This window comes from Coturnix japonica, chromosome 2 (assembly GCF_054131305.1).
Source record: "Coturnix japonica strain WE chromosome 2, WE-NBRP24, whole genome shotgun sequence".
Taxonomy (NCBI): domain Eukaryota; kingdom Metazoa; phylum Chordata; class Aves; order Galliformes; family Phasianidae; genus Coturnix; species Coturnix japonica.
In genome coordinates, this window is record NC_140664.1 from 71,583,413 (window position 1) to 71,610,170 (window position 26,758).

At 42.4% G+C, this 26,758-nt stretch overlaps 2 protein-coding genes across 3 annotated transcripts in view; one reads left to right on the plus strand and one right to left on the minus strand.

The window, feature by feature from the left end:
- The window catches only part of GMPR (guanosine monophosphate reductase), a 38,043-nt gene that overhangs the window by 6,323 nt on the left and 4,962 nt on the right, over positions 1-26,758 (plus strand). Inside the window, exons 4-8 of one of the 2 annotated variants that reach the window (XM_015854675.3) lie at positions 744-917; positions 5,589-5,670; positions 7,835-7,941; positions 13,293-13,335; positions 20,049-20,208. In XM_015854675.3, the coding sequence (XP_015710161.2) occupies positions 744-917; positions 5,589-5,670; positions 7,835-7,941; positions 13,293-13,335; positions 20,049-20,208 (566 nt within the window). The remainder of the gene's footprint in view (positions 1-743; positions 918-5,588; positions 5,671-7,834; positions 7,942-13,292; positions 13,336-20,048; positions 20,209-26,758) is intronic. The other variant, XR_014943561.1, reaches the window with a different exon arrangement.
- ATXN1 (ataxin 1) overlaps positions 8,090-26,758 on the minus strand; it is a 218,110-nt gene continuing 199,441 nt past the window's right edge. Inside the window, exon 6 of the mRNA XM_085540204.1 lies at positions 8,090-8,494. Coding sequence (XP_085396330.1) covers positions 8,222-8,494 — 273 coding nt within the window. The 3' untranslated portion in view covers positions 8,090-8,221. The remainder of the gene's footprint in view (positions 8,495-26,758) is intronic.

Here is a 26,758-nt window from a genome sequence, read left to right on the forward strand (position 1 = left end):
GAATTGTCTGAAAGCCAGTCTATCACTTAGGTTCATCAAGATTCCTTATATGCCACCATAGGATAGAAAGTGACCCTAGGAATATGCTGTGCCTAGACACTTTGGCACTTAAATAGCTCTTTGTGGTTCCTAATATCACCAGAGCAGGCTCTTCTAGTGATTAAATTTTGACTTGCTCTGTGACCTCAGGTCACTGCAGAGTTTCTTTGGGCCAACAGCTGTAGAAACTACTTGTCTGGTGGAAAGAACTCTTACAAAGACAAAGGAGGACCTGGCTTCAGTGAGGGGGTTTGACTACAGTCTCCAGAAGTCCCTTACAAACTGAACTGTTGTGTGATTCTGTAGATCAGGGAAGGGTTTATGAATTTAAATCCAAATCCTTCTCTATGACACTACTCCAAGTTTTGCCACCGTTTCCCTGGGCATGCACCAAGTTGGAGCCTCTGTGTCTGTGTTAATCTAAATATAGCTGAGCATCTCAGGTGATTGTATTTGACTATGATAAGCCACTTGGGAATGAAGTGCTCATAAAACAGTAACCTTGCTTTGTTTAAGATACTGTAAGCAAAACAGTGGGAGCCTTCCTGATATTACCAGGAAGGCATTTATTTAATATTATATAGCATGACTTTAACCAGCTTTCCCTTGAAGACCCCCTGAAACCTATGCAAAAGATGTACAAGGAGTATTTACTGCAATTTTTACAAATTAACTGCTCTGTTTTGTTCTCTCTGTCTTTCTAGCATGTAGCAGCAAGCTCAGGAAGTGGAAAAGCTGATTTGGAGAAGTTAACAAGCATTCTAGAGGCCATTCCACCTATCAGATACATCTGCTTGGATGTGGCAAACGGCTATTCAGAACATTTTGTGACATTTGTGAAGTCTGTCCGCGCCCTGTTCCCAAATCACACCATTATGGTAAGTCTGTAGAAAGGATGTGTCATGTGAATTCTGTCTGTGAATAGGACCTGGAGTTTGAGAGCCCTGTATAGCTCCACCAATTTGTGTCCTCGTTGGAGGAAAAAAATAAAAAGAGAGAGAAAAAGAAGCCTGTCTGAAACATCTTGCTTTCCAGACAAATGCATGTGGACAGATACTCTTCTGAGAATACAGAGGGCAGCTCTGTTCATCTCTCAGTTCAGCAAGGTGTTGACTCTGTGCCAAATGATGATGGTTTAATAACATGTTGGCATTGTCAGTCTTCCATTGCTGAAAATATCTGTTCAATGTGTGCTCTGATATAGCAGTGTGCTGCTTTGCTTCTGCGCCTTAAGTTTTTTCTTCCTATAAGTCTTGACCTCAGAGTGCGACCTATTTAAAAACATATACAGGCCCTGACTTGTTCATTTACCTTTTCCAACTGTGGCTTCTCTCTCTGATTGTGGCTTAATAAGGATCGTGTTTTTCATCTCCTACAACAGGGTTAAACTTTCATTTCTAAAAACATGCTAACAGACTTGGAGTGGTCAAAAACCTTCTGTTTTCCAAGGCTTCCAGAGTTTGCGCAGTGTCCAAAAGTCTTCCATTTGGCTCAGAAGACAAACTTATGCCCCATTTGTGAATGAGTTTACTTTGCAGTCTGCACAAAAATGGCCTTCTGAAGCTGTTCCTGGCTGCAATACTCATCTAGACTGTTTTCATGGTACTTTGGAAGACGTGTCCTGCTGCTGCCTGTTCTCTGGCTGCTTTGATGTTGTGCTGTGCCTGCAGTATGCTCTTTGCTGTTGTGGCTTTCAAACAAAAGACTTAGCAGTTAAATACAAGATATAAAAAATAAAGGAGCTTTCTCCTAGCTGAAAGTGATCTCCAGGACCTTGCAAGCTGCCTTGTTTGCTTTCCTCAGCATGACCGTTCATTCCACAGTCAGCTGCAGTGCAGTACAAAACAATAATCCAACCCCAGGTCTCAGGGAGTGTGTGCTCCCAGGGGCCGTGTAATGGGTTCAGCTCTGAGGCTGAAATGTGATGTGCAAGGCAACTGTGATTAACATAGTACTCTCTGGGGCCAGTACTCCAGTGTAGATGAAGGATGTGTCTTGCGTAAGTGCCTTTCAAGAGCATGTTTTTTCCTTTTCTAAATACTTGCTTTTACAATTACATTACCTTATTTTTTTTTTTCCTGCCCTGAGTCTTTTCACTCTTGCCTTTTATATACTGAATTACAAATATCAGTTTATCCACAAAAGACAAAAAGTAGGAAACACAGGTGGGGGCAAAAAAGGATTGCATGAATTGCCTTGAATTAGATTAGATTAGATTGAGGATGGAGGAAGAAGCAGAGCTCCTGAGAGCCATGTGGATTTGTCTCTACTTCTCTGAATCAAGAGTAATAGTTCAGTGGGGTATTAAGCTGTAACAGCATCATGTTTTTGGGTCATGCCTCACATTGATGTCTAAATTTCAGTTGACATTAATGATGGAGGGACAGAACCTCTATAGCAGTTAGTGTAGTTGATATGTATTAGTGTAATTATTTGTGTTAAGTTTCTTCCGTTTTACTGGAGGCCTCTTTAGCAAGCTAAAATATCAGTGCCAGCAAGCTTTCCATTTTATTCTGATTTTTTTCCATTGTGTAGTTTTGTCTATTATACAGAAAAATCCATGGTGAAAGGGAGCAGAGAGGAAAAGGCTGAGGTAGGTTCACGCTTGCAGAAGGAGGAGCCCCCACAAGGTGTGGGCCAGAGAAGAAGGCAATCAGAACTGCAAAACTAGAAGCAAAGGGAAGCAGAAGGGGCCAGAAACCAATGTTCCTTCTGGAGTCAGTGACAGCACTTCTCATGGCCTCAGTAGCCTCGGAGATCAGTTGGAAGAATCTGTGTAGATGCTTCCCAGCTTCTCTCTGCAACAGGCAGCAGAGTCAGTCTAGTTATGGTGTTTCCATATGGGCTGGAGTCCCAGAGCTGAGACCAGCTGGAATCCCAGGTCAAAGGTAGTGATACTACTAAGACTGCTGTTTTGGATTAGTCACTACATTGAGCACAAACACCCACCTGATGTGGGTCAGCCTAGTAAAGGGCATCATCTCTCTTTCCTCCTCCTGTAAAGCACTCCTTACTTTGGTGGGTGGGAAGTGTCCTTTGGCAGTGTTCTGAGAGCGTGGAAGCACAGACTGTGCATTTTCCTCTAGGATACAAGAAGAAAGTTTGAGAACTGTTGTCACAGACTTTTCTCCCCAGCTTGATCCATTGCCATTTGTCAGCAGCTTTCAATCAGTGCAGCAGTGTTCCTGTCTTAGTCAGTGTGAGTCGATATTTATAGCAGGCTTTTATGAGGCACAGTATCAAATGCCTGACTGAGATTCAGAGGCACTACCCTACTGTGTTCACTAATTTTATATCTCTGTCAGTGAAGCTGCAGCCTTTATAATCCTGTTAGGTGAAATCTTGATCCCACTAAAGTCAGTAGTGAAACTCCCTTTGACTTTTGTGAGGTCAGGACTTCCCTCAGGTTTGACCCACAGTTTGGTCATCATGGGTAGTGCTGGAATGAGCCAAGGTGACAGTCACTGAAACCTCACACTGAGGGATGGATGGTACAGCTGAATGTCATCCTGAGCGCATAAGGCCAGACACACAGCCAGGGTAATTTGCCAGAGCTCCTAGTAACTGACCACACTGAAGGGCATTCTGGTTAACCTGAGCTGCAGGGACTTGCAGTTGTTACTGATGCTATTATTTTACTGACAGAAGTAGCAAATTTACATTAGTGATCAGGTGATTACTAGGGTATATCTTTTTCAAGAAAGTAAGTTCTGCAGTAGATGAGTAATGTGTCAGTATGTTGAGCATTGTTTTTGCTAACACAGTATATCCACCAATTGTGTTTTCTGACCACTTTCCCAAGCACACTACTTCTTCATACAAGTTTCAATTACTTTGCTTACTTTATGTTCTTAGTTAATTTTAAAGGAGGTTCATCTCTTTAGTCTCAGTCTTTTGACATTCATATTATCTGTCCTTTTTTTTCCCCCCACTTCGAGTGATCTGTTTTTATCTTGGTGGTGGGCCTTCCAAAGCCCTTTAACCTCTACTCAGCTGTCATACTGGCATCGGTGATAAAACAGGCATTGGTCTCATTGGAAGCAAAGGTCAGCTGGATGTGAGAAAGCAGCTTTCCCTGCTCTTCAGCTGTGATACTACAGTTCTTTCACATTCAGATAGCTGTATCTCTCTGACAGTGTCTTTTGTCCTCTTAGAGGTCTGAAAAGAGAAGCAAGCCTGTCATCGGTAGGCTGAAGTCTGCTATGTAGAGCTTCACATCTTCCATAAAAGTTGCTGAGGATCTGCAGATTCAGAAATACTGAAACACACTGATGTGTTCACATGCATTTCAGGAAGAAAAAATGCATGTTGGAGACATAAGTGCTTTTCCATGCTAGGATTTTGAATCAGCGTCTGCAGTTACAACATTCTCTAGCAGTAATTTTGCATTAAATGTCTGGTTAACATTTCTGAAGAGACAGCTTGACAACCTGCCATGCGCTGCTAATAAGAAGACTCTGCTGTTCAACGTAAATACAGATTTGATCCTAAGTCTTGCTGAGCCACTGGCTTTAATATGTTTGCTCCTCCTGACAAATCTGTTGCATGTAATCCAGTATTCTACCGAGTCATAATGTGCTTCACAGAATCATCTGCTTTCCCAAAGTAGACTGCTTCCCAAATGTAAGCAGCATGTGCTCTGTCACCTCACCTTGGACTGTGCAATGCTTAGTATAACAAACTGCCACTGAGAAGAAAGAAAGCAACACTTAGCCGGAAATGCTGTACTCATATATTCTCAGGTTTCCCAACGATTCTCTTTTATTATTTCTATTTTTTTTTAAATCAATATCATGCTGTCTTGAGAAAAGTTAAATAGACCTGTGTCGTATACACAAATTGCTGCCTAAATTCATCATTGTTTTTTTCAAGTGTCTCAGATCGTGACTTGCCAGCTGTTTCAGGTCAATGAAAGTGGGGAGTAAAATTCATTAAAATAAATAAATGATGAATTAGAAGCCAAAAAGCAATAACTGGAGAATAGGCCTTGCCTGACATTTCCTGGGCAGATCATGTGTTAACTTCCACAGATGTTTTGTTTCAATAGAAATGAAGCAAATATTAAGTAACTGTTTTAGGTTTTGCTTTCTGCTCTGCTTATATCAGCATTACTACAAACACTTGCTAAGTCCTGAAAAATTGTTACTGAAGTTTTCTCTAGGTCTTAAATTCAGTCTTCACAAACTAGTTGCCCCTCACAGTATAAGCTGTAAGTGGGTAATGAGGGCAACTGAATCATGTTTCATGTAAGTTTGTTATATACAGTTTTTGCTCGTAAACAATTTGCAAAGCTGACTTGGTTTTGAAATATCTGTCTTGAAATCTGAGCTTATTGGACCAATCATGAAATTAATTAGAGTCTAGATTGTACCTGTATAATCTCTTTAATTTCAGTGGCATGTTCAGTGAAGAATACGGTGAGCTATGTTATTTCTGACTGCGTAGCTCAATGAGTAAAAGATCTGGATAGAACTTTACATTACCACAACTTGTCTTTGCTGCACTTGTCTTAAAATTGCTTTATATGTGATATTGTTCCTTTTGTCCAGGCAGGCAACGTGGTGACAGGAGAGATGGTAGAAGAACTTATTCTTTCCGGAGCAGACATTATTAAAGTGGGTATTGGGCCAGGTAAGTCAAATCCAGTCAGATGAGGGTGGTTTATGGCAACATGGGTGACTTAGTTCTCCATATGGATCTGGTGTGTAATGCTGCAGATGTCTGCTTGTCAGAATTCCTAGATGACTTAGGACAGTAAAATAACAATACCCTTGCTCTATAGTACATTTAAGAAATACACGGGCAGAGGGCTAGTGTAGTGTTCTACAAAACCTTGGATACTGTGTTTCCAGGAAATGTGGATACCTACAGTTGGAAGCACTGAGTTGCCTGAGTTGTTGATATAACCAATGGTATTTTATGTCACACTTTTTTCTTTCCCTCCTTTGGCTGTTTGTTTGTGTGCTCTTTCACTTTGCCATTTCTTTCACAGACCACAGCTGGGGTCAGTGTGTAGGGGCTACATTTAAACTGGCTGGCAAGTACCACTAACAGTATAGCTGTGATCAGCCAGTGCAGTGCAGGTGGGTTCTTTATACTGTCAGATGATATGGCCCTTGAGTGAGTAAATTGAGTATAACAAATGATATAACAGAGATTGCAGTTTTTCTCTGGGAGGCCATCAAACAACAGTAAATACTGCAAAATAGTTGAAGGGTAAACAATAGAGATGTTGTGGTGCAGTGTCACAGGAAAGTAGGAAGTCTCTTCACTAGGAGAGTGGTTAGGCCCTGGAACAGGCTGCCCAGGGAGGTTGTGGATGCCCCGTCCTTGGAGGTGTTCAAGACCAGGTTGGACGGGGCCCTGGGCAACCTGATCTAGTAAATGTGTATGTTTGGTGGCCCTGCCAGGCCGGGGGTTGGAACTACATGATCCTTGAGGTCCCTTCCAACCCGGGTCATTCTGTGATTCTGTGATCTGTGGAAGTACAGATATAAAAGAAGTACTATGGTTTATAGATTCAAAGTAGAAATAGACAAGACTACATAACATGTAGTCCTCAGATTCCTGCCAGTACAGAACTTTACAAGTCAACCAGCCAATGACAGAGGTAACAGATGTGTCTTGCAGAGGGACACCTTTTGAGGTCTCTCCTAGACAATGGTCCACCTTGTGGATAATGGAAGTGATTTCTTATAAAGCACAGAGCACATAAGTATATGCTTTCTCTGTGGATATTATCTTAAAATCATCTTTTTCCTACTTTGCAGAAATACTTTTGAGTGTTTACACTTCGTCTGTTATCAGAAAGATCATTGGAAACTTTTGCTTTACTGACAGTTTTCAGCGTATCTGGATGTCAGTTGGGTAAAGAGATTAACTGCAGTTGAGTGAAAAGATTTCACTGCATTTGGTTTAGGATCTGTTTTCTTGTTATCATGCAGACCTTTATGGCCTGTATCCTAAATGATAAGACATCAAAAAGTAATTCTCATTTTGACACTTAATTTCTCTGGAAAAGTAGAGGAGGTATTCCAGAAGATCTGGAGCCATGTTATCATGTTCAAACTGTAATTGGAGTTTTTATGTTAATGCCTATACCTTTTAAAAAGTATATATACACTTACATATATATGTGTGTGTGTGTGTATGTCTATCTATCTATATCTTTATTTATATCTATATCTATATTTATATATATAGACACACACACACACACAGAGTCACACAGGTACCATACATGTATACACACACACACACACACATATTTTCTTTGACAATTAGTTTTTTTTAAAACGCATATAGAAAAGAGATAAATAGAAATATTTATTGGAGGAAATATTCAGCTGTTAAAAGCTGATGCTGAGCCTCACTGAAGTTGAGACTCTCTGGTTCCTTTGTCCCTTTTCCCTTCAGGCACCTTGGTCAGATTTCTTTCCCATTAAGCATTAAATCCCTCATCAGGAAGCATTATGGATGACACCTAAACTGGGAAGGGGGGACCTGGAGAAGAAGGGGGGGGGCTGTTAGTCACTTTATTACAGCTGCCATGAAGTAGTGTGATTGCATTTCAAAACTAAATTTCCTGTGTCTTCCTTTTATCAGTGAGAATAACATTTACAATAGAGACTTCATGAGAAATAATAAAGTCAGAAACAAAAAAGACTTTTTTTTTTTTCCCACTGTTAAAATAGAGCAATCTTGGAGGTCTTTTCCATCCATTTAGATTCTGATTCAGTGGTTCTTTTCTGTCAGCCTAACTGCCTGTGTTTTTTCCTCTCATTTTCTTGTCTAGGTTCTGTGTGTACCACTCGGATTAAGACAGGAGTAGGCTATCCACAGCTAAGTGCTGTTATCGAGTGTGCAGACTCAGCACATGGCCTGAAAGGACATATCATCTCTGTAAGTAAATATCATCCGCTCTCAGATTCCCCCTGTGCAAACCGCTGCAGAATGGGAGAATCAAACAGTCCAGTACCTTGCATGTTAAAGGCTCTCTTTCTGTCATTTCCAGTTGACCCCTATACTGGCTGCTAGGTAGTGACGATTTAAAGGAACCAACTTGCTTGAATGTTTAAAAAGACTTAGGCATCTAATTCCTTTTTGTGACTTTGGAAAGTTTCTACTTGTTCCCCGAACTGAGTATTTTGTTACATGAACGGAATAAGAAGCTTGAAAATTCTCATACTGAAGCAAAACAGTACTTCCTACAAGAGATTTCTGAAAAATGAGTGAAATGTAAACACAGCCTTCCCGAGAGAGTAGGACTAAGTGACAGACAGGCAGCAGAGGGGAGTACAAGATAAAATAATACGTCTGTCTGTGCTTTGGTAGTTGGATGTATCCAGATAGCATCCTCACAGAGCTCTTTGTGCAGAAACAGGAGCGTTTCAGAGATGGGTTTGGATGAGCACAGCTGCTCGTTTGCCACTGATGCTCTGGGGAAATGCTGAACCTGCAGAGAAAAAAAGAGGATATATATGCATTGCCTGCTACTGGATGCTTCCAGTCTACCAGCAAGATCAGACTCACCTCACATGGAAATCTATAAGCATGGTCTCAGACTGAGTTAGACTGGAGCCCGCAGTACCCAAAGGTCCTGTGTGCTTAGGCCCAGCCAGTCATTGTGTTCCCGATGGTGCCAGGCTTGCAGAGAGACTGCAGGCTGTCTGTAAGGTAGCTGATAAGCATGCATTAGGGCTATGCAGTATTCTGTGCTCACAATTACAGTCAGCAGTCTCCTTCTGTGGCTGTAGGAGAGACCACATGTTGAGTTTTAGAGCTATTGGAAATCACTGGAAGGCCCAGATTTGTTTGGTTGTGATTGGTATCCTTGTGAGGAAATGTCTGTGTTTCTGAGGGAGGAAAGTAGGGGAGAGGAGAACAAACTGTGTTTAGGCAAAGGGCCTGACTGTACTTGGAGCTGCAGGTATAGTGGAGCAAGTAAACAAGTATAAGGTACAGTCACATCTCCCTTGTCTTTAATGTTAATGCAGGTACATTCACTCCTCTCCCTTACTACCTTACCTGATTTTGCAGGAAAAAAAAGAAAAGCAGTCTGTGATTTTATGACTAGGGCAGTATTAGAAATGTTTATGCATGTAGTAGACAGCTGAATATGTATGCAATAGAGCATGAAAGACTGACTCATTACTATGAAGATTGGATAACTATATATGTTGTCCTACTAGTGGTGCTCAGAAACCCATCCTAGTTTTGTAATAATCATTTTCTGCTAGCACTCTCAGAAGATTGTTACTTTTCTGCTTTCCCAAGAAAACATGGAGTGTATATCAGATGGCTCTGTGTGGTTCTTTTATTTGTTGCTTTGCTGATGGATTGGTTTCTGATCTGCTTAATCATGGAGACTTCAGTGAGCCTACATACTCCTCTAGCCATTACCCCATAACAAGGGTGTCCAACACCTCTGCAACTCAAGTCTTCCATTTAAGCTAATGAGATTAGAGCAGGGGTTGAGGGTATTATGCTTTAATTATACAGCGTGTAGGTAGATGCTGATGTGTTTATTGGAAAGGCTGGCCTGCATGGTTATTGCTGGACCTTTGGCAAGACTGTTAAAGAAGAGAGGTGCCCTTCTGAGTGGAGACCCCAGATGGAAGCAAATCTATGATTGTAAGTAGAGCTAGAAGCAAGAATTAAACTTGACATTCCTTAAAATGTCTTGTTACTGCCATTTTGTAGATTTGGGAAGGGGCATACCTTACCTGAGTCAAAGGAGACCTCTACAGGCAGAGTCTTACCATGGCCATCTACAGCAATTAGGCAGGAGAAAATATGCCCAGCTATTTTTTGTCACATTGATACCAAAGTGGCAGCAAGGATGTATGGGATTCAAAGCATACCAGCTTTCTTCATGTGGATTATACCTGATGGTGTGGTGTGTGTGTCTTCCTTGGGATGCTTTATTGCATTTTCTTCTGGTGTGTCCAGCACCTTCATCAAATTGCATCTCAGTAATGTCACGTATGAAGGGAAGTAAGCTCTACTCACAGAATAACACAGCATCAGTGCTGAGCATGGTATGGGCTCTCTGAGGAACACAACACACTTCACACACACTCTCTAGCAAGTCTGCTAGAATGGCAGCACAAACTGGGATTTCAAACATCTTGTATTACTGAAGTGATCATGTATGATTTTTGGAGCTGATATGTTGACAATGAAGGTGACAATTTCTAGGAAGACATATTACTTTACAGTCACAGAAGGGGGATGTGAAATTGTACCAGTTACATTCCTCATGCTGAGTTATCTTTAAGACTTGAAGCTCACCTCAGAAATGAATCTTTCATGGCTTGCTGAAAGAGGAAACTCTGCCTAAGATACAGGTGTTGTTTCTATCTCTGCACTTCTATTGTCTGGGGGCCAATAGTCTCATTTTTCATTTGCTTTGAGAAAGCACAGCAGTGAGTTAGAGCAGAGAGGCCATTTAGCAGAAAAGCTCCTTCAGAAACACCCTACTCAATATAAAAGTTTCTTTTTCTTGTAGGTAAGTGAGCAGCTCTGCTGGATAGAGAAGCAGTTGTGGTTTAGTAAACCAGCAAATCTGGGAAATGGAAAATGGCCTTATATGTGTGCTCTCTTATTTAGCCTTCATTTGATTGTGATCCCTTTTTCCTCTTTACCCTGCCAGGGTAATAGATCATAGGTATTCAGTGAAAAGGATGACTTAGGGGTTCTTTGTCTAGCTACTGCCATACTTTCTCTTCCTCCACGCAGAACGCTTTCCATACAGAAATAGGCCTAGTATATGTAGCTCAGAATAAAGCACCATATGTATTGTTTCTACTGCTGTATATGCCACCTACTTTATATATCTTCTGCAAAATAAATAGCTGTCTGCTGATGCTGTAGGAATAACTAATTATACTGTAAAGGTTGCTTGAAACATACAAGTCATAGTTATACTTCTGTTGTAAGCTGGATATAACATTCAACTAGTTCTTGCTGCTTTTTCATCTTGTGTTTCTCCCCAGGCTAAATTTTGTTATAAATGATCTATCTATTTTGAGAGCAAGACTGGGAAAAAAATAATTTTAGCCATGTTAAAATAACTCTATTGACTGGAAAGCTGTCTTCTCCTTTGCTTCAGCTTAGCACCTAGTTGTTTCTGAGGCATGCCCTCTACAGGCTTCCTGGAAACCCTTTCCAGTAAGCCTCCTTCAGATTAATGCCAGTTCTCCTCAATTTGCAGGGGGATTTGTACATTTAAATTTCCTCAGGGCTGTGAGATAGAGGCTGTCTGCAACAAGCTCCATGGCTGTATCCCAGCAGTTTTACAAGTCATTTTGAGCCCAGATGCAGGCCCTCACTGGAACTAGCTGAACTGCAAGGGGAAGATTCTCAGATTTAATGCAAAGAAAGCACCATCTCATTTTCTAAACAGAGCACTTGATTTTATGCATGTAATGAAATATTGTAATGCATATAGCTTTATTATGGCATCTTCCAGCATAACTGCTTAGTACATCTTCTTTTTGTTTTCCTTTCTTTGAAACATTGTCATTTAATTTACCTGCTTATGTGAAGTGGAGACATTACAGATAAAGAAGTGCTGTGAATCATCATCATTTGTTCCTTTTATCTTAAATGGTAACATATGAGCTTTTGAGATAGTTGCTTAGTCTGCTCAGCATTTTGTACCTTGATTTTTTTAGAAGCTAGTGATTAATGATGACACGGTAAGACCCTCTATCCTCGTGAAAGCATAAAGCCTCCATCACTGCCACTACTGGGTTAATTATGAAAGTCAGGCATGGAGCCACACAACAAGAACAGACAGAAGCCCATCAACCAGAGAGCATTTATAGCCAGCTGGTCTCAGTTAGAGTCAGGCAAATTCCTGACACTGTTCTTTGAAGATTATTAGACCCTTCTTTCTACCTCTTCTGTTCCTCCCCTGACACATGCATACGCACGCTCTCACCCTCCTCCAGGTTCTGACAGAGAGAGAGAATTGCACAAGTACAGCCCTTAACAGGAGAGAAAGAGATTCAGCTGTCAACCCAACACTCATTTCTGGAGCTGACCGCAAGAGCGTCTAGCTCAACAAAAAGCATAATGTGCTAGAGGTTATCAGCAAATGGAATAAAAGCCTTTAAACTTCTGCCAGGCACTCTTTCCAGTGGGATGCCTTTTGAAAAGCCATTCATTTTTGGATCCACCTGCTCAGTTTCTGTCTGAATCCTGTTCTGTGCACAGAGGGGTTCTAACACTCAGCCCCACTGCCAGCTACCCATGAAAGCTGGCTCTAAAATGGCTGCTGGTAGGGGCTTCTAGCTGTGCTCAGCCACAGGTCGTACACAGGCACATATTTCTGGCAACAGGGAGGTGAAACAAAATGAAGCAACCTTACAATTTGGTGAGTAAACCCAAAAGCAGGAAGCCTGTCAGCGGTCTGGAAAGGACCCTGATCTTCAAAGTCTTCAAATAAATGGAGAGCTCTCTTGTTAGGATGACTTTGTAGGGTTGAAGGATCTTTCATCTGATGCTCAGACCTTTATGAAACCCGAAAAGCCATAACACGTGAGCTCTGCTATGTGCCTTCCTTTTTAACAGCCCTATCACATATAAATGACTTTCATCCCTCAGCCAAAATGCCCTCATCAGCCACTTTGCTCCGAAACTGAAACACATGCTTCTAAAATGCTAAAGAACTGAAAGAGCTGCTGTTTCTTTACCAAACCCGAAGCAAACAGTGAGGAGTAGGATGAGAGATTAATTTTCACTTACCAAAGATCAGATTACCCAATTTGCCTAAAGATTATCAGATCAAAATCCAACATATCTGATGGTATGTTTCCTTACTCCTCCTACTGTGACCTTTTAATTTATTGTAAACTGCTGAGAAAGTTATTTTAAATGTCTTCGGTGGTTTATAGTAGGGGTTTGTGGTACCTCTGCATCATACAGCCTTTAATTAAAATGGCAGGGAATGATTCAGATCGTAAGAAGAGGTTTTTGTTTTCCAGTTTCTGAGATTTAGGTAATGTCAGTCAGGAGTTTACATTGCTGCTGTTACCAGTGGTATTATCGTTACACTATACTGGCAGAGTAAATGAGATCAATATATAAAAGCAATATAAAGGATAATATGGATTCCCTAGAAACTCAGCCAAGTTGCTATACCAGTGATGCAGTCAGCTCCTGCTAAGCTTTTCCTGCAGAGAGGCCATTTGGCTGCAGATCACAGGGTGCTAATGTTTACTGGGTCCCTTCTTTTCTTTATGCAGGATGGAGGATGCAGCTGCCCAGGAGATGTCGCCAAAGCGTTTGGTAAGGACAATATGCAGGGCCACATGTTGCACCCTGCATAACTCCTGCATGACCAGCAATGGTGCAGGAGTCAATTTGACCCCATGTGTGTAATCAGAAGTAGGTTACGTTTGTCCCTGTGGGTGACTGCAGTGAAATTAATACACCAGACATGAATTTGCTCTTTGGACTGGACAGTCTAAATTCTACAGAGAAAAGGTATACAATGGTTGAAGTCCTATTTAGAAACTGTCTGCCAGGATGCATAGGATTCAGCCACTGGGATAGCAATAGAGGGAAGACTGATAAGGGTTTCTTTGAGTAGGGTTCAAAGATGACTGTAGCACTGGCTGACCTGAACTCTGGATGGATGAAGAGATGGTGAAAAGTGTGTTGGAGAGAAGAACAAAGAAAAAAGCAGGGCAGATTCCCAGAGATGTTCTTGGGATCAGCTCTCCTCTTGAAGAGATGAGATTTTATTTATAATGTATCCCCTAAAGCTGAGCAGATGTCTAAAATATCCGAGTTAATAATTAACAGGTTTTGCTCTCATGCCAAAAGCTTCAATAAATTGCACCAGCTTTTACTGACAGAATAGAGAATTTAGCCTGTGAGTATTTTCTGTTGGGAAAGTTAATCTCTGTGGAGGGTCGAGGTTAGGATTGTCTCTTAGCTGTAACATTTTTGCTGTTCTGTGTGTGAACAAGGGACCAAAAGGATCCTGAGCTTACAGGACACTTAAAGATAGTTCCCGGTATATCAGATCCTTTGAAGATGTCACAATAGCGTAATGCCCAGAATATAGTAGGACAGCATAGTCTCATTGAGATTTCACGGTTATACAAAACTAGAGACAGCATGTTGTGATACAGCACATCTGCTCAGCAGGAAGCTTTGCAAGTATGGAAATCACAGTCAGGCCTAAACTGAGATTAAGGACCTTCCAAGAAAAAAATATGAACCTCCTGGAAATTTTGAAGCTGAACTCAGTCTTACAGGTTTTCCAGCAGCTCCTGGTTTTAGACAGTTGAGATGACAATACATAATTAGAGAATTTTAATCACAGCCCAGGAGTGAATGGTACCAGCAAGGAATCTGCTCTGTCACAGGATTTCACAGGACCACTGAGTTACTCAATGGGTGATGTGATGTGAAGATAGATACTTTCAGCTGAGTGATTCTGACATAGCTCAACAGCAGTAGTCACTCTCTCTGGCAACAAGATTATGTTAAAAAAGAACACCCAACTTCTCCTCGGCTCAGATTAGCCCCCTGTGACATCATGTAGCCTGCAGTGAAAGCTTTGTTCTCTCTGACTTTCTTTGGCTCCTCAGCTGTCCCCAGATGTTGCTTGTGTTGTCTTTGGGACACTGTGAACCTGCAGTGCAATCTCACTGCATTCCATGCAGCCTGCATGGAAACCTGGCCCTGAAAAGGTCTTTCTTCACAAGAGTATTCCCAAAAATTAGAGCAACAAGCAGCAACTTCAAATATTTTCCCTTGTAGTAGACTTATAGCAAGTCTGAAGGGTCCCTTTATCCTCATCAGGCTATACTGAAGAGAAGCTTGCTTGAAACCTATGAGGGGGCAGGTTCTGGACTTACTGTTTGTTGTGAGATACTGGGATGTCTGAGATAACACAGATTTTTCCTGGGAGAGAATTGGAAATCTAAGATGATACAGACAGAAGTTGTACTCTGATGGTAGGCCAGGCCAATCAGTCTGACCTGTGTGTCGCGGGGATTAGAACTGATAGAGATAATCCTGAGGCAAAGGATTTACAGTATCTGGTTACGTATAATTGAGGCAGCCAGTCTGTGGACACCTGACTAGCTGGAGCTACGTGTGCTTTTTTTAAAGGTGAGTGCCAAAGTAAGATTTTGGAGATGGAGGCCTGGATGAAATGTAGACAGGAGACCCAAAGAGGACTTTTTGTTAACTATCATGTCAATTATACTGTCTCTTTTTGATGGGTCATTGTAAAGTCTTTTTGAAAGTGATGTAGAGCAGTGACAGTACAGCCATTTAGATCATTTAAAATATGAGAAAGTCCCAGATATGATGAGTAGCATTGAAAAATAGAAGAGGCAAGTTCATGGCAAGAGATAGGTTAAAGTGGATTGATTGCAACTGAGCAATTGTGGGGGGAGAAAAAGCCAAAACCCGACTACATAAAAATGCTGAGAAGCTTTACAAGTAAAGGTGACACCACTACTGTGGTGACAGGAATCAAGGTTAGAGTGGGCATTTTGACAGAGGAAAAGCAAGGTAGAAGCTTAGTAAAAAAGGCAAGGAGCAGAGAAACACTAAAGTAAAGGGACCAAAATGCAAGGGACAGATACATTGGGAAAGACTGCTGGAATTCTGGAATTGCTGGATGGAAACTGTTGATGAATTTGGGAAACTGAAGTTGACACTGCCATCTGAGTATTGGAAATGATAATGACAAATGGGTGATCAAGGAGAAAAGAGATTTTGAAAGCATGAAAGAACTTCGTCTCTAAGATGGTTCACATAACTGCACCCTTGGAAGGGCTGATAACATGAATACATTTTTCAGAATGCCCCGGGGAGGCACTACTGTCCCTGTTTTTATAGATGAAAAGTCAAAGCACAGAAATACTAAGTTCAGTCGCCTGAGGTCACATATTTTTTTGTGAAACAACCAGGAACAGAATGTGCCTTTTGAGTCCTAAGCCAGCATCTTAAATGCAATATTTCTGTTCCTTGCAGCACTGGTGAGAAAGGATATGTGAACAGAGAGTGAAAATGAAGGAAAAATCAGATGGCAGAGTGAACTGGGAACATGCACTGGTTCCAAAATATACCTGACAGATCATGCTGGCTTTTTTTCTTGTTTTCAAAAGCTTTGCCTGTACACCTACTGTTGCAAAGGCTCACTGTCTCATCTGGAGCACAGGTGAATGTTGCTTCCAGGGCCAGCTGTGCTGCATCTGCATGGAGGGATGGCCATGCTACAAATCTAGGCCGACTCCACCTGAATTTCTGGAAAGCTGATCTGGTTATCAGTAATTATTGTATTATCAAGCATACAAAAGCCATCTGAGGGACTCCATCCAGATCCATCAGAACTGTGTGAGAGCTGAAAGGGGAGGCTGGCTTCAGCATATTCAGCTTCAGCAGGACTCTGTGCTGTATTTGTAGTAGCATGGCTCCCCTCATCTGGAAGGGCTAGATGAATTGTGTTGTAGTTTGAAAGAGTTGATCAAATTGGAGGAGTTTCAATCTTGTAATTGAAACATTTTCTATCCTCTCAAAATGTGCAGTCAAAAGAAAATAATAGGCAGATACTTAAGTACACAGGAACTGTGATCCTAAATCTTAGATTTTGTTTGTCTTTTTGGCACTAATTGGAAGCTGTAGGACCTGCAATCAGAGACAGAACTAGAAACTGTTAAATTGCTAAGCCACTGTGCATTGTGTCTGAGGAGCTGTGATAGTCCAGTGAAGTTGCCAGTGACCAGAAAAGGGGACATATAACCACCATTTTTAAAAAAGGAAAAAAGATCTGTGGAACTACTGGCCAGTCAGTCTCACCTCCATTCTCAGATTATGGGGCAGACCCTCCTGGAAACTATGCTAAGGGAATAGGGAGAACAGATGTGACTGGTGACAGCTGGTATGGCTTCATTAAGGGAAAATGACATCTGACAAGTTTGGTGGCCTTCTGTGATGGGGTTATAGTTTTGGTGGATAGGAAAGAGCAACTGATGTCACCTGGTTGGACTTGTGCAAGGTATTTGACACTGTTCTGCATAACATGCTTGGGTCTAAATCAAAGAGACATGGGTGTGACAGAGGGACCACTCAGTGGATAAGGAATTGGCTGGATGGTCACACTTAAAGAGTTGCAGTCAATGGTACAGCATCCAAGTGCAGACCTATTACAAGTGGCATTCCTCAGGTGTCAGTATTGGGACCAGTGCTGTTTAACAAGTTTGCCACTGTGGGACTGAGTGCACCCTCAGCAGGTTTGCTGACAATACCAGGCTGCTGACACACAGGACCTTGACAGGTTAGGGAACTGGGCCCATGCAAACCTCATAAAATTCAACAAAGCCAAACGCAAGGTCCTGCACCTGGGTTGGGGCAAACCTACACACCCATAAAGGCTGAGTGGCGAATGGATTGAGAGTGGCCCTATGGAAAAGGACTTGAAAGTGTTGGTTGATGAGAAACTCAACATGAGCCAGCAATGTGTGCTTACAGCCCAGAAAGCCAACCCTATCCTGGTCTGTATCAAAAGAAGCATGACCAGGAGGGTGAGGGAGTTGATTGTCCCCCTCTGCTCTTGTGAGACCCCATCTAGAGTACTGCATTCAGTTCAGTTCTGGGGCTCCAACATAGAAGAACATGGAGCTGTTGAAGCAGGTCACAAGGATGATTAGAGAACCGGAACACCCCTCCTGTGAAGACAGGATGAGGGAGTTGGGGTTGTCCAGCTTGGAGAAGACTCTGGGGAGACCTCATTGGGCCCTTCCCCTACCGAAAGGGGCAGCGGGAAAGCTGAGCAGGGACTCTTTGTCAGGGAGTAGAGTGACAGGACAAGAGGTAATGGTTTTAACCTAAAAGAAGGTAGATTTTGACTAGGTATTTGGAAGAAATTCTTCACTATGAGGGTGATGAGGCACTGGAACTGGCTGCCCAGAGAAGCTATGGATAATCTATGGAGACATTCAGGGCCAGGTTGGATGGAGCCCTGGGCAATCTGTACTAGTGGAAGATGCCCCTGCATGTGGCAGGAGTGCAGAACTAGATAGTCTCTAAGGTCCCTTACAAACCAAATCATTTCATAGAATAATAGAACAGAACTGGCAAATTAGAGTCTAGTGCTCTTTGGCAGGCCTTTGATTTGTTTAAAAACTTCTTTGTAACCTTTACTCCAAATCCTTTCCTCCTTCATCACATTGTTATCTTCCATTCTTGAACGAGACATTACTAGATTTCCTAGAGTAATTATTTTTTCACAAAGGTGGAACAGGAGTGTGTCAGGAAGCAGCAGGAGCTCCCTGCCCATAATTGGGAATTATCTTAAAGGATAAGCATTCCCATTGTTTTGGGTGAGTTAATAGTAGGATCAGGCGTGAGTCAAACTGAGGCTTTAAAACTTGGCCATCTGCAACAAAAGAACTCAGGTAGCTGGCACAACAGGATACCTAAAAGTGTGCCTGCCTATAAACTTTGTTTGTGATATGCTTAGCATTTTGGAACAAGCTTCGTTTTTAATATCCTTTTACTTGGGACATATTGTTCTTTTCAAACAACCAGGCAAAAGGAGATGAGGTCAACAGTGCAGCTGGTTGCTGTGCTCACAACCATTGCTGATAGGTCTGCTCTTCAGCAAAAGGGAGGTGGGAGGAAACTGGCTTTTGTAAACCAAAGCACACTCCACAGTGCTCATTTATTCTAAGATCAAAGTAGTCCCAAGTTCAGGTTTATGTACAGAGCTTTTAAACAGATGGCAGAAGCTGAGTAGATTTGATAATTACCTCGCTTACTTTTCAGATTTGGATAGTGGCAGATCAGATCGAATCGTAAGTGCCAGACTTACCTAGCCTAGGATCTCCCTAGCATCTGGACATGTTCATGACTGGGTGTGGTTAACTCAGGCTCACCTGCTTTCTAGGAAGTGAGGATTATATCCCTGTTCTTTTGCCAATTCTAGGAAGAAGTTGAGCAGAGAGGAGGCCTGTTCTACAACATGCACATGGAAGCAGAGAGTTTCAGGGATAGGTCACCACAGCCTCATAAAAGAATCAAACCAAACTTCTCCAAACAAGACTAGATATGCCAAAATGCCACAGGAGTAGCTGCTGGTGGAGTAGTTCCAGTACAGCTGGAAATACTGGAAATCACAATCACAGTCTTGGAAAACCAAGAGTAATTCTGAAAATGCTTATTTTACTCTCAGGGGACCAGTTTCGTTATTTGCAAAGCCTGGGAAGATGCACAGACTGAGCAGGTGTGACTGTGTATTCAGCATTGTCACTCAGCAATCGAATAAATGTATTATTTAGGAGTTGTAGCTACAGGCAAACCGATTCTGTGCTAAATGCCAGGTACTACACAACCCAACAGGAAACAAACACAGACCTATCCTGATTCCCAGATCACCCTGTGCTGCACTGGACAAATATAGCTGATGGCTTCAAAAAGTCCATCAGTTCATTAAAAAATCTGAGCGTCTTATGTCAGCGTTAGCAGTAGGACATTCATAGGTATGCCTTCCTTGAGGATATATTCCCATTTCCTTGAGGATATATTCCCAGCCTTTACACTTCAAAGGCCTTCAAGCAGGAGCTGTCCTCTTCTTTGTATAGCACAGAGAAGAACAGGTTCCACCCTGTTATTAGGGCTTCTAAGTACTGCAGTCACAGAAATAGTTGTTAAGATGTGCTCAGATACTTCTATGAACTAAAGGATTAAAACCATCTAAAAATAAAGAGTATGGGGCAGAGTAGAATAATCTTATGCCTTCAGCCCCATAAAAGAAAATTATTCTTTCCATTTAAAGTATCAGAGAAGTAGAATTCAGTGTGTTTCAACTCTTCAGTAAAGCATTTCTTCAAGTTTACTGCATGTATTGCATAGAAGAATGTCTGCCCCCAGCTGTGTAGGGCTGTCAATTGTTTTTGGATACTACTGTGTTTTTGCTTTGTCTTACACCCTTTCTCCGTTCCCTTCTTACTTACACGTCACTCTGCTGATTACAGGAGCTGGTGCTGATTTTGTCATGCTTGGAGGAATGTTTGCAGGCCACGACCAGTGTGCTGGAGAGATTATAGAAAAGAATGGCAAGAAAGTGAAACTCTTCTATGGGATGAGCTCTGATACAGCCATGAAGAAGCATGCAGGAGGGGTTGCTGAATACAGGTAAGAATTTCTCTAGGAATTGCAAATACATAACTCCTGAAAGTGAACTGTGCAAAAGCCATGCGTTGCAAACAGGCCTGTGCTTCTGTTCTTGTTTAGGAATCCATTAGAAACACAGCATCTGATCACTAGGAGGGATGAGATCAAAGAGGAGACAGGGAGAAGTGGGAGTGGGGGTGGCTAGCTGAGAGCAACCATGTTCACTGAGTTGCAGCCAGTTCAAACTGGGAAGCCATTCATCACTGTTCTGACCTTTGGGCCTCTGAAGATGTGTGTGAATTACACATGGGTACATGGCACACCAAGCTGTGGTTTCTGGCTCTCTCCTTAAGCAGATTGTGTGTCCTGTTGGTGTATGGATTCCCAGCTGGCCCATATGCTTCTTTCTGCTTGCAAAGAGTGGGTGCCTGGTGAGTCAGTGAAACTCAGCTGGGATTGGCCCCAGTTTGGTGCAGAGTAACAGCTGTAACAGTACCAAGAGCCCAAGACCATCAAAGCCTTCTCAGTCACAGGCTGTAGCCACAGTACTCACACCTGGCTTTGATGGCAGTCTTTTTACACAGCAGAATCATGCAGTACATATTTCTCACTCCTTCTGGGGTAAGAGAGCACCAGAGTAGCCCATTACCCATTTCCCAAAATCATACAGCTTGTGGGAGCTTGGGTTGTCAGATAAAATCCTCAGAGAGAATGCCTGGGGAAGGGAAGGCAGGCAGGCTTTGCAAAGGAATCTTGTCCTTTGCTGCTTTACTCTTGAAAGCGCCGAGAAACGTTACTTTCCAAAAAAGCAGGTGACTCCAGAAAACTTCCTCATTTTGTTTCCTTTAATGGCAGTTATCACCACTGCCCTGAGACATCATTCTTGCATACTGTGCTAGAGAGTCTTGCATACTGTCTTACATGATACGCTGACTGATTGAAAGTGTTACTTTGCAATCTTCTCTTCCACTGGTGTAGATTTAGACTCTGGTCCTATGATAGGGTGCTGTTTGTAAGGTTCTCAAAGCCAGTGACTTTTGCTACTGTTCCAGGCATTTAGGATGGGTTTTATTGGCCCTGTCTGCTATACAGCTCTTCTGGCATGCTTTTTTCCCCGATGTGCTCATCTGCTATCAAGAGTTTCAGCACTGTAGAGTTGACAATGCAGAATGGGAAGCAGATTGATATTTGCAAAACAAAATGGAATCCATGCTTTGATATGAAGATGGGGTGGAGCTTGATGATCCTTGTAGTCCCTTCCAAACCAACCCATTCTATGATGTGCTTATAGGTCCGTGGCAAAGAAGGAGATATGTATCAGATATAGCACTGGCTAGAGAGCATATTTGATCCCACTTTCCATCTCCCACCCCAAAAATCAACTCATGTAGTATATCTGATACTTGTCACGAGTGGAAATGCACCATAAAATTATGCAGTGGTACATCCAGAATGGTAAGATACATCCTATTCAAGCATTTAAACTAGTCTCCATTGGCCTAAAACACAAGCTTTCAAACTGCAACAGTAATAGAGACTAAGGAGGATTAGTGGTAGTTACTATGCAGGAGAGACCCGGTGACTAATAAAGTCATTAACTTCTCTGGTCTGGCAGAAAACGCAGGCTCATTAAAATGGAATTATATATGAAGATGGGGAAACGAGCTTATGGGTGCTGCACTTACCTGATAGTCTGTGCCTACTAAATAGTGTGGCTCAGAACTAGATTCTGAGAAGAAAAATATCAGTAGGACACAGGGAGAAGAGATGATAGTAAAGAGTTTTTTCAAGGGCAAAGAATCTTGTGATAAGTTTTGGCATGTCCCAAAGTCACTTTTTTGCAAGAAATAAAGATGTTTGACAAGGAGAAATATAAAATAAGCACTGTAGTTTGAGTAGTATATATATATCCTGGCAGATTCTCAAGCCAAGATTTTTCTCCATGTGATTGGACAAGAACAGAACAGGGATACCTTTGCCTTTTGCCTGAGGAGAACTTAGATTTCTTGAATGGAGCGTACGCTTTCTTCTTTTTTGGGGAGAGAGAAAATAAGGCAAGCAAGGATAGAGACCACAGTATTGTTCAGTTAGAGCCAATTTGCTTTTGTTAACCCTTCTAAGATCTTGCATGAATGCTGTGGTCACTCAGCAATTCATAGCTGCTACTAAACTAGCTTTGGCACTTATACTAACTGGGGGTGAAATTTGGGCCACTGAGACAAAATAGCATCTGGCTGCTACTTACTATCTTTTTCTGTATCTTAAATGATAGCCTGAAAGAACTGCCCCCCATTTCCTGCTATCTCTTAAATGCTCCACTTGTGAGGCTGCTTCATGCCATGGCAACCTGACCCCTTTGCCCAGGTTCACATTTTGCCAGACTGACAGAATACCATCACTCCATCACACCCTTCCTTCACAGAAACACAGAATGACCTGGGTCAGAAGGGACCTCAAGGATCATGAAGCTCCAGCCCCCCCCGCCTGGCAGAGCCACCAAACTTCCATGTTTACTAGATCAGAGGGGGCCCAGGGCCCCGTCCAACCTGGCCTTGAACACCTCCAAGGATGGCAGCATCCACAACCTCCCTGGGCAGCCTGTTCCAGTGTCTAACCACTCTCCTAGTAAAGAGCTTCCCCCTGGATTCCTTCTAGGATTCCTACCTGCGGTGCTCATCCCTCCATGCCGGCAGCAGTATTTTGCTGACTGGGAATCAGGGCATATACCACAGATTAGACCCATGCAAAATGTCTAAAGGAAATTGTTCGCCCTTTCTATTTGCTGTTCAGTGGCTGGCAAGAGACATAGAGTCTGCCTGAAGCATCTGGGCACACCCATTCCCAGCTGCTGGGAGACCCAACTGCTCCTTCTTCACCTCTCTTTTCTGAGAAAGGGTTGATTTCAGATCATAGATCCAAGAGAGGTGTCAGAGCTGCAAACCCTTCAGCAATTTCTGCTGACATGCTTACACAGCCCACTGCCAAATGTGCCAGCTCCTCTGACACACCTTGTAATCCATGTGCAAAATCCTTGTAATCCGTGGCAAAACAGTCTCAACTAGGGAAACTTTTACTTATTTTGCCTTACTGCCAGCTAACACAAACTTGTAATCAGTGATTTGGGTAACTAAGCCAATACCTAAGTCAGTCCCTTTGACATGGTGCACCCCCTTCCAAGGGTGCATCTCTAGCTGTGTGGCTTCTCAGATGCATCCAGGCACATCTTCTAGAGGCTACTGGCTGTTTCTTAAAGGCACTTGAGCAGAGGTGTAGAGTGCTTCCCCAGCTCACTGTAGTTTTGGCACTGGTGAGGTTTGCTGGAACTGACCATGACTGGCATGACGCAGATCATGTCATTCTGCCACACACATCACGCTGGCAGCCCGTCACCCAAACCATCATTTAATTCCAGTGCATCATGTGTATGTATAACAATCATATGGTCATGCGTAAATTTCATTGAGTGCTCATGCACATACTGGTTGAGTTGTCAGGCCTAAAATATTTCTGCATGCATTCATGAGCTGGTTGCGTATTTATGCAAAAAATTAATTGGGCATTCATGTATAAATTGGGTTTACTCAGTACTCTTGCACAAACTAACATGACACACGCATGAGACTGCAGCAAGCTCTGTGATTTATGGCCAATCTATTGCTCTCCCTCACTTCTGCAAAGCGCATCTCAAAGAACTCAAGGAACATTAATCCAAAATGAACTCTTTCAGCATCATCACAACCTTAATATACATCAGTTTTAAACTCCAGTTTTCCTCTGTTTGCCCCAGAAAGCAGAGATGAACTCTGCAACAGTGCACTTAGTAAAATATAACTGTGTCCTGGGAATCATGTTACAGGAGTTGGCATCAGTTTGGTTATGTGCCCATTGAACTTCACCACTGGCCAGGCTATGGAAGTGAATATTGCAGCAACATATTCATACACTTAATAAAACTCCAGACACTCTCCAGGTGGTAGGATTTGTTAGCACAGTCTGAACTGTTGCCTGTTATAAACTCCAATGCTGCCCCCGCAAGACTGGAGTACTAAGGTTAATATTAACACAGCCCAAACAGCAGACTTCAGACTTCATCCCTGTGGATGAGATTAGAGGTTGATACAACAATCTCAGTACGTACTTAGTACAAATTTTATGCTTTGCTCCTGCAAAACACACAACTCAGAAAACCACAACAGTTTGAATAGATATCCTTTTACAAACCCTATGGACTAGATTATCAGTGTTAATGCCATTATGATCTGAACGCTTCCTGTAAGTGTTAGGTCTTGTTCCTTCAAAATGAATCGCTAAGAACGTAACAGTAATTGAAGTTATTCACCATGCTTTAGCATAGAAGCAAATGATTAAGATCATACAAGCAAAGATTGATATCAGTGTTGAAAGTACCAGTAGGGTCGTGAGACCAATAGCTGTAGAGCATCATCTTAGCTCCATAATTAGAGTGTTCAGCATTCACAATACTGCCTTGTGGGCATTTCCCCATCTGGGGAGTAAGATGATGCACCAATGAGCTTAGGTCTCTCGGCCCTTGCTCTACAGACATAACATTTACTGAGCATAGATTTGCACTGTCCTTGAGCACAGATTTCTGTCCCAATTCCATCTTGTAGTCCTTTTTCTTCAGGAGCTTATGGAAGTCACAGCATGTAGAGTAGGAGCATAGAGAATTTTCAGCCCTCTTGAAACTTTTTTTTTCCCCCCCAAGACTGAACATAAAATTGGACTCTCAGCATTTTCCTTAGGGCTGATCTCACACCTGTCTTCCAGCATGCTTCTCTGGGTCACCTCTTGATATTATGGCTGTTTTTCAGCTGATACCAGCAAGCGCTAGTAACACTGCCAAGCTAGAGGAGCTTTTGGGTTGTGGTTTTAGCAATCACCATTTTGATAATTGTTTGATCTTCGAAGCCAGAATGGGCATCACTCAGGGGCAGTTACTCTAAATGTCCCATGCTTTTAAAATTTTGCTCTGAAAAAAAGGCCACCAAGCGCTCACAGTCCACAGAGTAACACTCCTGTTACTTCAGGTCTGTTAACTGCTGTGACTGAGCCTGCCTCTAAGAACTTCATTTTCCAGTCAGCTCTATGCTAGCAAACACTGCAACTAATGCTTCACACAATTAACTGGGTGCTTGAACTGATGGCAGCATTCTTGCATCACTTCATTCATTAGCTGAATGGACTGTCATGCATGAGTGCAGAAAAACCTACATTTTTTGTCCTATTTAGCAGTAGGGCTCTTTCAGATGATGGCAGGATCTGGTAAATGAAATACACACTGGTTTCCCCAAGCCCCCACTGTGCGACGTGTCTCAGTAGCCTCATGGAAAGCTCCCAGGAGGCTGAGCTGAACCCCTAGACTCTGACTGGAGGAGGTGGGCATGGTCAAAAACCAACCTGCAAAACTGAAGCAGGGCCACTTGTGTGTCCTTTTGTGGTCCAAGCCTTCTCTTGCTGCTGGAATTAGGGCTAGAAGTAAAAGCTTGTAAACTCCCACAGCAGAGCCCTGACACACCACTGTGCCCCAGTGCAGTCTGCTGGGTAGTAGCAGTACATATATTTTCCACTAGCCACTTATTACAATGTTTATTTAAGAGTTTCTTGCAAGAAAGAGTCAATTACTCCTCAGATGTAAGGAGATTAATCATGGTTCCTCATTCACATGGCATATTAACACTTCTCCTTTATTGTCTCCCTAAGGCTTTGACCTCACATTTAAACTAACAGAATGAAATATAGCCAGGCTCACTCTCAAGTACCTCCACATAGCCGCTGGTGCTGTTGTTAATGATTTGCAAATGGAGCCTCCAAACAGGCATGCCCTTTCTTTCAAGCACTATCCCCTAGACAACTCATTTAAGGATGTATGGATGGAATAATGCAAGAATAGTTATGTAAATTTAGAGTAATACAAGAATAGTTGTAAATAGATAGCCAGAGAGTATCCCAGAGGGTATCTATGGGAAAAACTCAACAACTCTGAGGCCTTCAGTCAAGATGGAAAATGTTGAAGCTTGCCACCAGAACTCCACAAAGGAGCAATCTCCAGAAAGAAATGCTGCTTTAATGGTGGTCAGCCCTTAAATGAAATCTAGGAGAGGTGGAGTCAAGCTCCACCCCTTCTGGGAGCACAGCTGAATTACCAACACTTGCCTCACGTGTTTTAATCAGAGGTTCAGGCTGTGATTAACAGTTTCCCATACAAAGGGAGAAGTAAATAAAGCCACATTTACAACAGTGAAGGATCCCTGCCATTATTTTGGAAGGCGGGGGGAAGAGATGAAAGTCATTTGCTTGGAATCTCTTATCTTCAGATGTGTTCTTGTTTTTTGCTGTCCTTTTTGCCTGGCTCACTTCTCTGCTTCTGGGGTCAGCTCTGCTGCAGCTTCCTGTAACAGGTTTCCCACTATATCTGTGTTGGGCCCAGAAAACTGGGCCGGCAGGAGACAGCCAGAACATTTCCGTGTCTGATCAATGGCAAGGGAGGGAGCCCTGCAGAGTTCTGCTGACAGAGTCTGCCAAGACTTAGCTCTCACATTTTCACAAGGGA